Source organism: Salmo trutta, chromosome 3 (genome assembly GCF_901001165.1).
Source record: "Salmo trutta chromosome 3, fSalTru1.1, whole genome shotgun sequence".
Lineage (NCBI taxonomy): Eukaryota > Metazoa > Chordata > Actinopteri > Salmoniformes > Salmonidae > Salmo > Salmo trutta.
In genome coordinates this window covers 58,093,833-58,107,213 of record NC_042959.1, presented here as the reverse complement: position 1 = coordinate 58,107,213, position 13,381 = coordinate 58,093,833, and the positions used below count along the sequence as shown (strand labels likewise).

Below are 13,381 nucleotides of genomic sequence, written 5' to 3'. Positions count from 1 at the left end.
CCTGTAATTTAAAATAGATTTTTATTTCATGAAAATAGTCAAAATTGGTGAAGTGAAATAAAAAAAATTACTTGCTTCAAAAAGTTTAAACTGACAAGTGGTGCGCGCATATGTACTCACCCCCTTTGTTTATGAAGCCCCTAAATAAGATCTGGTGCAACCAATTACCTTCAGAAGTCACACAGGTGGACTTTATTTAAGTGTCACATGATCTCAGTATATATGTATATGTATATACACACCTGTTCTGAAAGTCTGCAACACCACTAAGCAAGGGGCACCACCATGAAGACCAAGGAGCTCTCCAAAAATGTCAGGGACAAAAAGTTGTGGAGAAGTACAGATCAGGGTTGAGTTATAAAAAAAATATCCAAAACTTTGAACATCCCACGGAGCACCATTAAATCCATTATAAAAAAAAATGAAAGAATATGGCACCACAACAAACCTACCAAGAGAGGGCCAAAACTCACAGACCAGGCAAGGAGGGCATTAATCAGAAAGGCAACAAAGAGACTAAAGATAACCCTGAAGGAACTGCAAAGCTCCACAGCGGAGATTGGAGTATCTGTCGATAGGACTACTTTAAGATATACACTCCACAGATCTGGACTTTATGGAAGAGTGGCCAGAAAAAAGACATTGCTTAAAGAAAAAAATAAGCAAACACGTCTGGTGTTCGCCAAAAGGCATGTGGAAGACTCCCCAAACATATGGAAGAAGGTACTCTGGTCAGATGAGACTAAAATTGAGCTTTTTGGCCATCAAGGAAAACGCTATGTCTGGCGCAAACCCAACACCTCTCATCACCCCGAGAATATCATCCCCACAGTGAAGCATGGTGGTGGCAGCATCATGCTGTGGGGATGTTTTTCATCAGCAGGGACTGGGGAAACTGGTCAGAATTGAAGGAATGATGGATGGTGCTAAATACAGGGAAATTCTTGAGGAAAACCTGTTTCAGTCTTCCAGAGATTTGAGACTGGGACAATGACCCTAAGCATATTGCTAAAGCAACACTTGAGTGGTTTAAGAGGAAACATTTAAATGTCTTGGAATCGCCTAGTCAAAGCCCAGACCTCAATCCAATTGAGAATCTGTGGTATGACTTAAAGATTGCTGTCCACTAGCGGAACCCATCCAACTTGAAGGAGCTGGAGCAGTTTTGCCTTAAAGAATGGGCAAAAATCCCAGTGGTTAGATGTGCCAAGCTTATAGAGATATACCCCAAGAGACTTGCAGCTGTAATTGCTGCAAAAGGTGGCTCTACAAAGTATTGACTTTGGGGGGGTGAATAGTTTATGTATGCTCAAGTTCAGTTGCTGTGTCTTATTTTGTGTTTGTTTCACAATAAAAAATATTTTGCATCTTCAGAGTGGTAGGCATGTTGTGTAAATCAAATGATACAAACCCCGCAAAAATCTATTAATTCCAGGTTGTAAGGCAACAAAATAGGAAAAATGCCAAGGGGGGGTGAATACTTTTCGCAAGCCACTGTACATGGAAGGCCAGGCATTATCTTGGCAAGTCAACGAAGCATAGACGGAAATACAATCACAGAAATCATATTTAACTAAGAGCAGCTACAGTACAGAAAAAGGTTAAAAGTCACAAATCATTGACATTATGACATAATCTACAGGTGTGTGCATAAGTGAAAGCAGTAGTATTGGTTTGGCAAAATTGGCTTTCATTAATATCTTTAGAACATAGCATGCCTCTATAGGTTGTTACAATGTTTAACCTGGAGTGATAGTTTAGCCTTTAGGTTGAGAGAAAAATGGGAAACTTTCAACTTAGTCAGGCACTTGACGGTAACAAAATGCATAGACAGCCAGAGAGCATGTAAGCTTTGGGAAATGCAATCAGCTAGAGAGAAGTAGCTTCTAGAATCCTGAGCGGTGATATAGAACATAGAAGGATTCTATTTCTATGGTATAGAACCAGTCCCTAATAACAACCCTATACTACAAAAAGGATCAAACAGGGATGTGATCAGCACCACATAGAAAATCTGGAAAAATCGACCAGTCTAATGATAAGATTACGATACAAAAGGATAGCTCCTGATTAATCAACACATCTGATTAAAATGTATATTGTCTACTCCAGTCTACAGAAGGTCCCTGTATACCCCACTGGACCATACATGGAAGTCCACTACAGTAGTGTCTGTAGCCTGGTCCCAGGTCTGTTTGTGCTTTTGCCTGTTCCATTGACATTGTCAAGGGAAACACGTTTGGCATGACAATTCGATAAGGAGTTGACAAGAGAGCAGAAACAGACTGGCACCCAGGCGAGTTTCGCCATTCCCCTCCTACACACATAACTACACCTCAAACAGCACATCCACCAGGCACCACGTGACTGACAGTACACCTGACCTAGATAAAGAGACTTCTGAGGTTAGTCTTCAGCAGGAAAACCCCAGTCTGCTCCCTCCCTCCTCCCACCCACTTCCTTCCTTCCTTCCAATCACTTCACAGAAAATCTCAGCCTTCATACAGTTTCAGCACAGTAGAAGCTCAGATCTAAGGCCTGTCTAATAAGTGTAGAAACACACTGGAACTAAGCCATAATGGTGTATATGACAATCTGTCTGTTGGATAAACAACACTATAGTAACAGAGAATCTGTAGTTCCTTACTTTGTTTGCTTTGGAAAATGAGATTAGGTACCATCAGAGTCAGTACTCCATCGATTGTGTCTATGCCAGTATTGTACCAACAGAGAGAAGAGGTTTAGTGCCAACCCATCATATAGTTTGTGATTTCATCCCACACAAATGGCAGAGTCATGGCAAAAAAACACAAATCAGCATTATCTGTATGCAACTTGGCTTCTACTGTAATATGGCTTGTATTGATATGATTAATTAGACTTTAAAACAGAAATGAAGATATGTCCACAGTGACAGTAAAGAGCATTTCTTCTTCATTTGCAAAGCAATTGATAGCAACTAGCTAGCCAACCATGCTCAGAACAAGACAGACCCTACCTTACAGAACAACTGCAAATGTCGACAAAACAATCAGCTGACAAACCCAACAATGAAATGGACGACCTCAAACAGACACGATTATTTCCTATGAACAACAAAAGGCACTGAGAATGAAAACATTTCTCAACCACATCCCAATGAAATAATATTCTATGAATTACAACTAAAACACAACTATGTGACAGTGGAACAGTTTATATGGACCCAAACCTGTAATAGAGGGAGACAGAAAAGCAGGCTTGAAGCAGTGATTAAAACACACTGAATAACGGACGGGGAAAAGAGGCTAGTTACTACCAGAACTACTAAGGCTGTGTCATGCTAGTCCAAAGTGCTTTCCTTTCCTTCATCCAAGCTGATCTAACAGAGATATGAATGACCAGGAGAAACAAAGTCCCACAGTAGGCCTACAACTTTGACCCATCCTCTGTTTCCAGATCAGTGCCAATAAGAGTGCTGAGACATGCCCTAAGAAAGACTACGGTGCTAACACAGGCATGCAGACAGGCATGCAGACAGACAACTACACTAGGTAATAGTAATTATAGGCACAAGGAGGCAGTCTGGAGTTCCTGGTCTGACAGTGCAGACTGTCTCTGTCACTGGGCTCCATTCTCAGCCCATTCGGGTGGACAGGCCAACCTGTGGAAAGAAGGGGAGTGTCAGTGTTTGTCGACAAATATGTTCACATACACGTACACACACGTACACACACACACACACACACACACACACAGACCTGTGAGATGTTGATTCCAGTGAGTTTCTCCACAGCAGCTGGTAGTCTGGTCATGATGTCCAGAACCTCTCCGGTCAGCTTGGCCGCGCCCACCTCACCGCCGCCGCTGGAAACCATGGTAACCTTCTGGGCCATGGAGAGGGGCCTGCTGATCTCCTCTGCTATCTAGAGGACAGGAGGAGTGATGGCAGGTTCAAGAAGAGAACAGCAGCAGACAGGACTGCAGTAACAGTACACTACATGTCCGTCTGTCATCTGATCAATCTGTCATCCATCTATCCTTACATACACTGACTCTGACCATTTATGCATCCATCCATCATCTCTCCATCCATCTGCTTACACTCTCCATCTACTGAATCGCTTTCCCATCAATCCTTCTCCCTATCCATGCACCCTCCCAGTCTCTAGTAGAACCAGTCCTATTCTCAGTGTGACTGACCAGTGGTAGTTTCTCCAGCAGCATGTCCACCATGGCTCCCTCCCCGTACTGTTTAAAGGCCTCAGCCTTCTTAGCCATCTGCTCTGCCTCGGCACGACCCTTAGCCTCCAGAGCAAACGCCTCAGCATCGCCCCTCATCTACACAGACAGGACAGACAAGGAGAGAGAACACATTATAGTTCAAATAACCAAAGGGTGTATATACGGAAGAATAAATAAGAACACACTCAGTTTCCAGTTGATTAGGTACATCTAGTACCCGGGCGGGTCCAGAACAGCCTAAATTCTCCGGGGAATGGAAACGTTGCTCAATAACTCGTATCAAGGGACTTAACTTGTGCCAAGAAAACATTGCCCACACCATTACCCCACCCCCACTAGTCTGTACCGTTGACACCAGGCAGGATGGGGCCGTGGACTCATGATGCTTAGGCCAAATCCTGACTCTACCATCAGCATGACGCAACAGGAACCGGGATTCGTCGGACCAGGAAATGTTTTTACATTCCTCGGTTGTCCAGTGTTGGTGGTCCCGTGTCCACTGGAGCCTCTTCTTGTTTTTTAGCTGATAGGAGTGGAACCTGGTGTGGTCGTCTGCTGCAATAGCCAATCCGTGACAAGGACCGACGAGTTGTGCTTTCCGAGGTGTGGTTCTGCACACCACTGTTGTACTGTTCCGTTACTTGCCTGTTTGTGGCCCGCCTCTTAGCACGATTATTGCCATTCTCCTTCGACTTCTCATCAACAAGCTGTTTTTGCCCACAGGACAGCCAGTGACTGGATGCTTTTTGTTTGTCGGACCATTCTCAGTAAACCCTAGACACTGCCATGCGTGAAAAGCCCAGGAGGCCGGACGTTTCTGAGATACTGGAACCAGTGCTCAAAGTCGCTTAGGTCAATCATTTTGCCCATTCAGATGACTGTCTACCTGCTTTATATAGCAAGCCACAGCCATGTGACTCCCTGTCTGTAGGAGCGAACCATTTTCATGAACGGGGTGGAGTACCTAATAAACTGAGTATATACCAATGCATCTGAACCGCGAGACACAGGTGGGTGGTTGTTCTATGAAAAATATATCCAAACGTGAAATGGACTGTTAGTAAGACTGATTAATAAGGATGTGTATAATATATGAAACAGGAAGAAAGAGAGAGAACTTATCCTAAAGTAAGGTTAAATTAATGCAAGTAAGCGATGTCTACAAAGGAGACAGGGAAGTTAGAATAGAGACAGGAAGTGGAACAGAGAACACTAACCTCAATATGGAGAAAGGGGAGGGAGAAAAAGAGAGCAAGTGGATGAATGAGAGGGTGGAAAGTCTATCAGGAGGGTGACAGGCTGTCAGGGGAGAAGCTAGGACAGGAGGCATATCAGACAGCTATTGTACTGGGGGTGAAGAGACATAACAGGAGTGACAGGAAAGTGGAGGGGAGTGATGCTGCTGAACTCACTCTGATGGACTCTGCCTCTGCCTCAGCCTCCATGATGAGCTGTGCACTGTGAAAGAAAGAAGGACAGAGACCGTTTGAGTTGAGCTGAACTGAGCAAATGTTGGAGCACTAGAAAAGTCTCTTTCTCAGTTTAACAAGACTCACTGTCCAGGACTACTGTAACGACTATGGAACAGAACATACCCACAGTTCTGACATACCCCCATCATATTTATGGTGACAATAAGGCCTTGCTGTATACTTTAGAAGTATTGGAATTAGGTTAAAGCAGTATGTAAAGGAAATAGTGGTGAACTTGATCAAATGTTCTGGGTGTATCTGACCGTTCCTGAAAGAAAGAAACAATTGCAAATTGTTGTGGACCTGTTAACAGATCGTTTGAACGCAATAATGTTTTGCAGTCACTTTTTCCCCCCCCGAACATAAATATTCTGCACTGCCCGCGAATTCTGAAACATGGTGTACCTGGATAAAAATGACAACTACAGTAGGGCTACTTACAGCTGTAGCCTACACACTTCAATGTAAAACATCAACCACAGACTCAAATCAACTGTCTGTTATAAACTGTGATCCCTGTTGGATGCATAGGCTAGCTAGACCATTTAAAAATATATATAGAATAGCCTATCTAATAGGTCCAATTAAAAATGAGAGATGTTCATGGTAATTTGTTGTATGGCTACCTCAGGAATATGACCTCATGACCAGAAAATAAGGAATTTATTCTGCAATGATCAATATTTTAGAATGCAAAAATAACAGCAAATGAATGCATCTTGCTATTATATTTAGCTACTTGTTTTTTAGTTATGAATAAGAGTATCATCATACAGTTGAAGTCGGAAGTTCATATACACCTTAGCCAAATACATTTAAACTCAGTTTTTCACAATTCCTGACATTTAATCCTAGTAAAAATTCCCTGTCTAGGTCAGTTAGGATCACCACTTTATTTTAAGAATGTGAAATGTCAGAATAATAGTAGAGAGAATGATTTATTTCAGCTTTTATTTCATCACATTCCCAGTGGGTCAGAAGTTTACATACACTCAATTAGTATTTGGTAGCATTGCCTTTAAATTGTTTAACTTGGGTCAAACGTTCCAGGTAGCCTTCCACAAGCTTCCCACAATAAGTTCGGTGAATTTTTGGCCCATTCCTCCTGACAGAGCTGGTGTAACTGAGTCAGGTTTGTAGGCCTCCTGGCTCACACACACGCCTTTTCAGTTCTGCCCACAAATTTTCTATAGGATTGAGATCAGGGCTTTGTGATGGCCACTCCAATACCTTGACTTTGTTGTCCTTAAGCCATTTTGCCACAACTTTGGAAGTATGCTTGGGGTCAATGTCCATTTGGAAGACTCATTTGCGACCAAGCTTTAACTTCCTGACTGATGTCTTGAGATGTTGCTTCAATATATCCACATAATTTTCCTCCTCATGATGCCATCTATTTTGTGAAGTGCACCAGTCCCTCCTGCAGCAAAGCACACCCACAACATGATGCTGCCACCCCTGTGCTTCACGGTTGGGATGGTGTTCTTCGGCTTGCAAGCCTCCCCCTTTTTCCTCCAAACATAACGATGGTCATTATGGCCAAAAAGTAATATTTTTGTTTCATCAGACCAGAGGACATTTCTCCAAAAAGTACGATCTTCGTCCCCATGTGCAGTTGCAAACCGTAGTCTGGCTTTTTTATGGCGGTTTTGGAGCAGTGGCTTCTTACTTGCGGAGCGGCCTTTCAGGTTATGTCGATATAGGACTCATTTTACTGTGGATATAGATACTTTTGTACCTGTTTCCTCCAGCATCTTCACAAGGTCCTTTGCTGTTGTTCTGGGATCAATTTGCACTTTTCACACCAAAGTACGTTCATCTCTAGGAGACAGAACGTGTCTCCTTCCTGAGCAGTATGACGGTTGCAGGGTCCCATGGTGTTTATACTTGCGTATTATTGTTTGTACAGATGAACCTGGTACCTTCGGGAGTTTCAAAATTGCTCCCAAGGATGAACCAGACTTGTGGAGGGCTAGAGATTTTTTCTGAGGTCTTGGCTGTTTTCTTTTGATTTCCCCATGATGTCAAGCAAAGAAGCACTGAGTGTAGGCCTTTAAATAAATCCACAGGTACACCTCCAATTGACTCAAATGACGTCAATTAGCCTATCAAAAGCTTCTAAAGCCATTACATCATTTTCTGGAATTTTTCAAGCTGTTTAAAGGCACAGTCAACTTAGTGTATGTAAACTTCTGACCCACTGCAATTGTGATTTTGTGAATTATAAGTGAATTAATCTGTCTGTAAACAATTGTTGGGAAAATTACTTAATAACCGACATGCCAAAACTATAGTATGTTAACAAGAAATCTGTGGTTGAAAAATGAGTTTTAATGACTCCAACCTAAGTGTATGTAAACTTCCGACTTCAACTGCATATTCTCCATTTGCACAAGGTTACCTTTGCCTTTTAACAATGCAATACTTCAACCACTAGAAACGTTGTGTACACATGGTCTAGAGTCGGCAGGAGGAGAAATACATTCTCCCCTCAAGTTTCCTTTTTATAACTGACAACTTTTGTGTAAAAACTGGCGCATGTAGGTTTTGGGGCATATTTTGTGCTTACGAAATGTTTCTAAATGATGCCCTTGGTATTGTAACATACCGTTCAGCCTCAGCCAGTCTCTCCAGACGGTATCTCTCTGCCTCAGCAGGCTTCTTCACCTTGGCCTCCAGCTCCATCTCCTTGCGGGTGATCTCCTGCTCCTGGAGCATGATCTGCTGAGACCTCTCCACCACCTTCACCTGCATCGTCTCCTCCTCAATCCGCTGCTTCGTCTTCGCCACCTACATAACCCCAATAATACAACGGATTTAGAAAGAACACTCAGACACTTTGCATCAAAAGTGATGGCAGTGGGGGGAATTTGAGTATCATGCTCGTATCTCAAGTTAGGATTCTGCCCTGTGTAAATAAACGTGAATATTTTCCATTATTAGAACACGACACACTGCCTCGGCTGTGTTGCGCGTCTGAATGAGAGGATCATTGCACGGCCCAGAGTTTGGTGGCAGGATACCTGCAGCTGATAGGCCATCTCAGACTCTGCCTTCTTGGTGTTGACCTCGTAGTCGTAGGAGGCCTTCTTCAGCTCGTAGTCTCTCTGGGCTTTGGCCATCTCGATCTCATTCAGATACTGGGCCGACACCTTCTCCTGCATGGCCTGGGCCTCACGGATCACCGCGTCTCGTTTGTACTGAGCCTCTCCGATCCTGGCATCCTTCTGCACCTGAGCTGTCCTAGCTTTACCCAGGGAGTTGAGGTAGTCCTGACAGAGACAGTGTTATTATTATTATTAGAAACATGGTAGTTTGGGTCCAGCATGTGATTGGCTGATATGGCCAATATACCACAGCTAAGGGCTGTATCCAGGGACTCCCCTTCGCATCGTGTCTAAAAACAGCCCTTAGTCGTGGAATATTGGCAATATCCCACACCACCTTGGGACTTATTGCTACTATAAACTGGTTACGAACATAAACAGAACAGTAAACAAGTATTTATGTGCAGGAATTTGTCTTGCATTCTCGAACACTGACTTTTAAAAGACATCAACATTGTACCAAATCTGTGCCAATATCTCAATTTCAGACTGTATTCTGTAACAACAATCCTTGTGTGACCTTCATACTGTAACGTCGCTGTATATTTGTCAGAGAGAACAAACCTGGTCGTCGTGAACGTCTTTGAGCGTGTAGCTGACCACGCCGATGCCCATGTTGACCAGGTCAGAGGAGGCCACCTTGAACACCTGCTCAGAGAACTTCTTACGGTCCTGGTAGATCTCCTACAGGGGAAGGACATTAATAATAAATAATATACATACCATTTAGCAGTCACTTTTATACATTTTCGTTTTGGTGGCCCCAACGGGGATCGAACCTATGAACCCTGGCGTTGCACGCGCCATACTCTACTAACTGAGTCACACAGGACAAGAGGGGGATAAGGGTGGACCAGCCATAACGAGTGTACCCATGAGTGTTCCTGTCAAATTGGCCTAGTCTGAGGGGCTTTGTCCCTTCTAGTATTTCTGTATCTACATGGGGGGGGGGACCCGTAGCATACAGAGGAGATCAGCCAGAGCTACACAGGAAGTAAAACAACAGACCTTGGGAATGAAAGGAGACTTGTTATTACATACGTAATAATAACTCTATTCCATTATTGCGCTGAGTTTCCAGGCAGGTTTGCCAGCATTTTAGGTAAGTCATGAGAAAGGTCAACAATGAGGAAAAACAAGCTATGGCTTGTAGCTGGAAGTCAGTGAGACATTCAGCAAGTCAATTCAAAAGACCAAGTCACTCCTTTAGGAAGAGAAAAGGGCACCAGAGGCAACACATGCCCTTTATCAGGACATGGTGCGGTGTGTAGCCTACCTCAACAGTCAAATGAGCGATAATGGCCCTCTGGTGCCCCTCCAGTGTTTCCAGGGCGATGTTGGAGACCTCAGCCTCAGACTTCCCCATGAACATCTGACAGGCCGTGGCCAGCATCTCCTTGTTCTGACCCTGGATCTTCACCTGTCAGAGGTCAGGGGTTATAGGTTAAAGGTCACATTTGGAATCCCTATTTGACCTGTGAGGTCAATTATACCTATCCAATCAGAATACATGGCTACTTTCACATGTACACGAAGTGTGTAGGGGCTAGGGGATGATTTCTAAGTCCATACCTGGGCGATGCCAGTGACAGAGATGGGCACTCCATGACGGGTGTACACCTTATCACTCTTCACATTCAGAGTCAGGGTGTTCAGAGTGATCCTAACAGACACCGAGAGACAAACAGAGAGAGAGAGAAGGGGGTATGTGGTTCAAAGAGGTAAAGTACAATGAGAATAGAAAAGGGGAATAGCAAGAGGGAGGAGAAAGTGAGTCAGACAGAGAGAGTAACCACAACTACAGGTGGAGGCTACAAATGACAGATTGTGTTGCATTATAAGCTTAAAATGGTAGCCTGGCATTTATATGGGCTTACTCATTTAACCACTAACGTTACAGTAACAGTAGAGAATACACAGAGACTATGGGGCCTTTTTCTCTACACATTAATAGAATCCCTGAATGAGACCTGGATAGATGAACAGATGGATAGATAACTGAAAGAAGAAGGGGAGGGAGAGACAGCCACCTCTGGATCTGTTGAATACAGGGGAGGACAAACACTCTTCCTCCAGCGATCATTAGAGGAGGGGAACGACCAAAGCCTGGAGGAGAAGCGAAGGAGAGAGAGGGCAATCAGTCTTTGACAAAGAAAAGTAAAGAATGTAGCCTTAGTATATATTAAAGAGTGGGTTATTTGAAAATATGAGAGAGATGAGATTACATTAGGCTATACTCTGTCAACACAGTACTGCACACAATTAAGATGTAATGTACACAGTGAGTCTATGACATTAATTTGCCTACATATAGGACTACATTGCAGCACAACATTCCATACAATACAATGTAAGTGAGGAGCTAGCCTATCGACAGCTGGTATTGTAAAATGTAAACAAAATACTGTACGGTTTGAGCTGAACCTGATTACAGTTTCCTGTCCTGGTTTACTACACACTGTGACATCCGGGCGCATTCAGCAGGACACGACGTTTTGGAACATTCAGACAGAAATATGTAACATAGAACAAACTTGCCTCTCCGACATGTCGATCAACGAATCATGTTGGCTCTATTAATGACTTTTCTATCAGCAAAGTTTGACAACTGAAAGTGGCCCAGAGTTACTAAATGGTAACACATGACACTTCATGATAGGCCAAAGTGAGTCACATGTCACATGGCCCTGCATTACGTTTACTGTTACTGTAAACAATCACATACAGTAAACAACATGGGCCTATTACAGTTTCAAGAAGAGTCATAACAATACTGGGCCATGTAGGGCGCTGGGGGTAAGGTTGGGTAAATTGCCCAACCTGTTTTTTTGGGGAGGGGTTTCTGTATTGTGTCATGTAAGATTAAGTTAATAAATATTAACACATAAAACTAAACATCTTACCAGACACCACCATGGCTTCATTGGGTCCACATGTGTGGAACATCTTGATTTGGACCTAAAAGCTGTTAGAGAAGATTGTCAACGTCATTAGACAGTCTCCACTTGGTTGGCCTAATCTTTCAAGGGTCCCTGGGTTAGCACTAGTGTTTTGCTGCTAGTTCCAATTCCAAATAGCTTAGGCCTAGGAGGTCAATAACACAGCTGCACATGTAATCATAAATGTAAACACAGCCTTGAGATCTTAGAGCTAATTAAAATAACGTTTAAAATGTAAATATAAGTGATGAAGTAGGCCTAGTGCCTCAAGTTGTGTGTCTGACAGTCACTTGTTCATCCGATCTGGTACAGCAGCGTGGAGCCTCAATAAACATTGTTCATGTCAATCACACAAGCCGCAAAGACCAAATTGGCAGACCCAACACAACTTCCCACACAAACACAATTTGCTTTTGATACTTTACTTCCTGTTTATAAGGAAATGTACAAGCTAGTGGAATAACAGAGAATGTGTTGTGGTAACTAGATGGCAGTTACTTTGTGGTTAGTACTTATGCTGAGAAAAAGCAGTGCAATCCACTTTGGAAAAAGTGACAGACAATCTGTTCTACACCCACCCAGACTACAGTTTACAAAGAACGCTATTTGTCAGAATGGGACAGAGGAGTTCCATCTCTTCTGGGATCTGAGCAGATTGATGGGAGGTTAAATTAGCCATGTGGAAACTCCAAGTGTCGTTCGTGAATCCATGGCTTATGCCGGAAGTTACATTATAATAGTTACCGTCTGCCAATATGTTACAGCTAGCTACATAGTTACCACAGAGATAGTTTCTCTACTGTCTCTGGTTATTATAACTAGCTAGTTACGTCAACAACGTGAATGTTAAATACAGCAGCTAGCTAACGTTAGCTAGTGCATTTACTATAGCCGTGTGCTGTCACCCATACTGACCCACCCTATTCTGTCTCACGGCTTCACATCACTCCCCATGAACCGCAGCAAAGATTATATTTCTCTCAGATCACAGCAAAGTCTAACCACAGTCAAGTACGTAGCTAGCTAACTTGCTACTATGCCCCCGCCTCAACCAAATTAGCTAGAATGCTAGTTTAAACTTGCTGGGTGAAAATCAAATTTTTACGTTACGCTAGCTAGGTCCATAACAACCACAAAAAAGAAACAAATATTTGTTATCTTGCCTACTGTAACTTACCAACCGATTCTCCCTAAAGATATGTTTTCATAAATCGTCGTGTACACTCAAGAGGGTTTGAATATACTCCGATTTACGTGACTAGACGACTGGCTCAAATACTGGAAATGCAACAAAATGTTACTTAACGTGACTTAATGGAGAGCAATGCTGACCACGCCCCCTAGGAGTATAGTGGAAATAACGTCCTCTGGTGGTCAAACTGCAGACATTCGTTACCTAGGGAAACGTTAAGGACGGGCGGGGTTGTAAACTTATTTATTAATTTTTATTTTATTTCAACTTTATTTAACCAGGTAGGCAAGTTGACAACAAGTTCTCATTTACAACTGCGACCTGGCCAAGATAAAGCATAGCAATTCGACACATACAACAACACAGAGTTACACATGGGCGGTGCATTTTTTCCCTGGTCTAACATTTTGCTTTGGGGAGTGTTTTTTTTATTCTTGGGCACAGGGA

At 43.0% G+C, this 13,381-nt stretch overlaps 1 protein-coding gene across 1 annotated transcript; it reads right to left on the bottom strand.

The window, feature by feature from the left end:
• Window positions 1-2,469: 2,469 nt before the first annotated feature.
• Window positions 2,470-13,067, bottom strand: LOC115180854 (flotillin-1). Its single transcript, XM_029743002.1, has 12 exons — window positions 12,920-13,067; window positions 11,707-11,768; window positions 10,834-10,909; window positions 10,376-10,466; window positions 10,080-10,223; window positions 9,368-9,487; window positions 8,720-8,968; window positions 8,305-8,486; window positions 5,637-5,682; window positions 4,183-4,320; window positions 3,741-3,905; window positions 2,470-3,643 (listed from the first exon to the last, which is right to left on the bottom strand). Exons 2-12 carry the CDS (start codon window positions 11,747-11,749, stop codon window positions 3,617-3,619), a joined length of 1,281 nt encoding a protein of 426 aa, XP_029598862.1. The 5' UTR covers window positions 11,750-11,768; window positions 12,920-13,067; the 3' UTR covers window positions 2,470-3,616.
• Window positions 13,068-13,381: the final 314 nt, after the last annotated feature.

What these genes read in the sequence shown, in the direction of transcription:
- LOC115180854 (XM_029743002.1), bottom strand. Translation starts at nt 11,749, where the DNA reads ATGTTCCACACATGTGGACCCAATGAAGCCATGGTGGTGTCTG. An exon ending in TGAAGCCATGGTGGTGTCTG is followed by an intron (nt 10,910 to 11,706) that starts GTAAGATGTTTA and finishes CTTCTCCTCCAG; the next exon opens with GCTTTGGTCGTTCCCCTCCT. An exon ending in AGACTGGCTGAGGCTGAACG is followed by an intron (nt 5,683 to 8,304) that starts GTATGTTACAAT and finishes TTTCTTTCACAG; the next exon opens with TGCACAGCTCATCATGGAGG.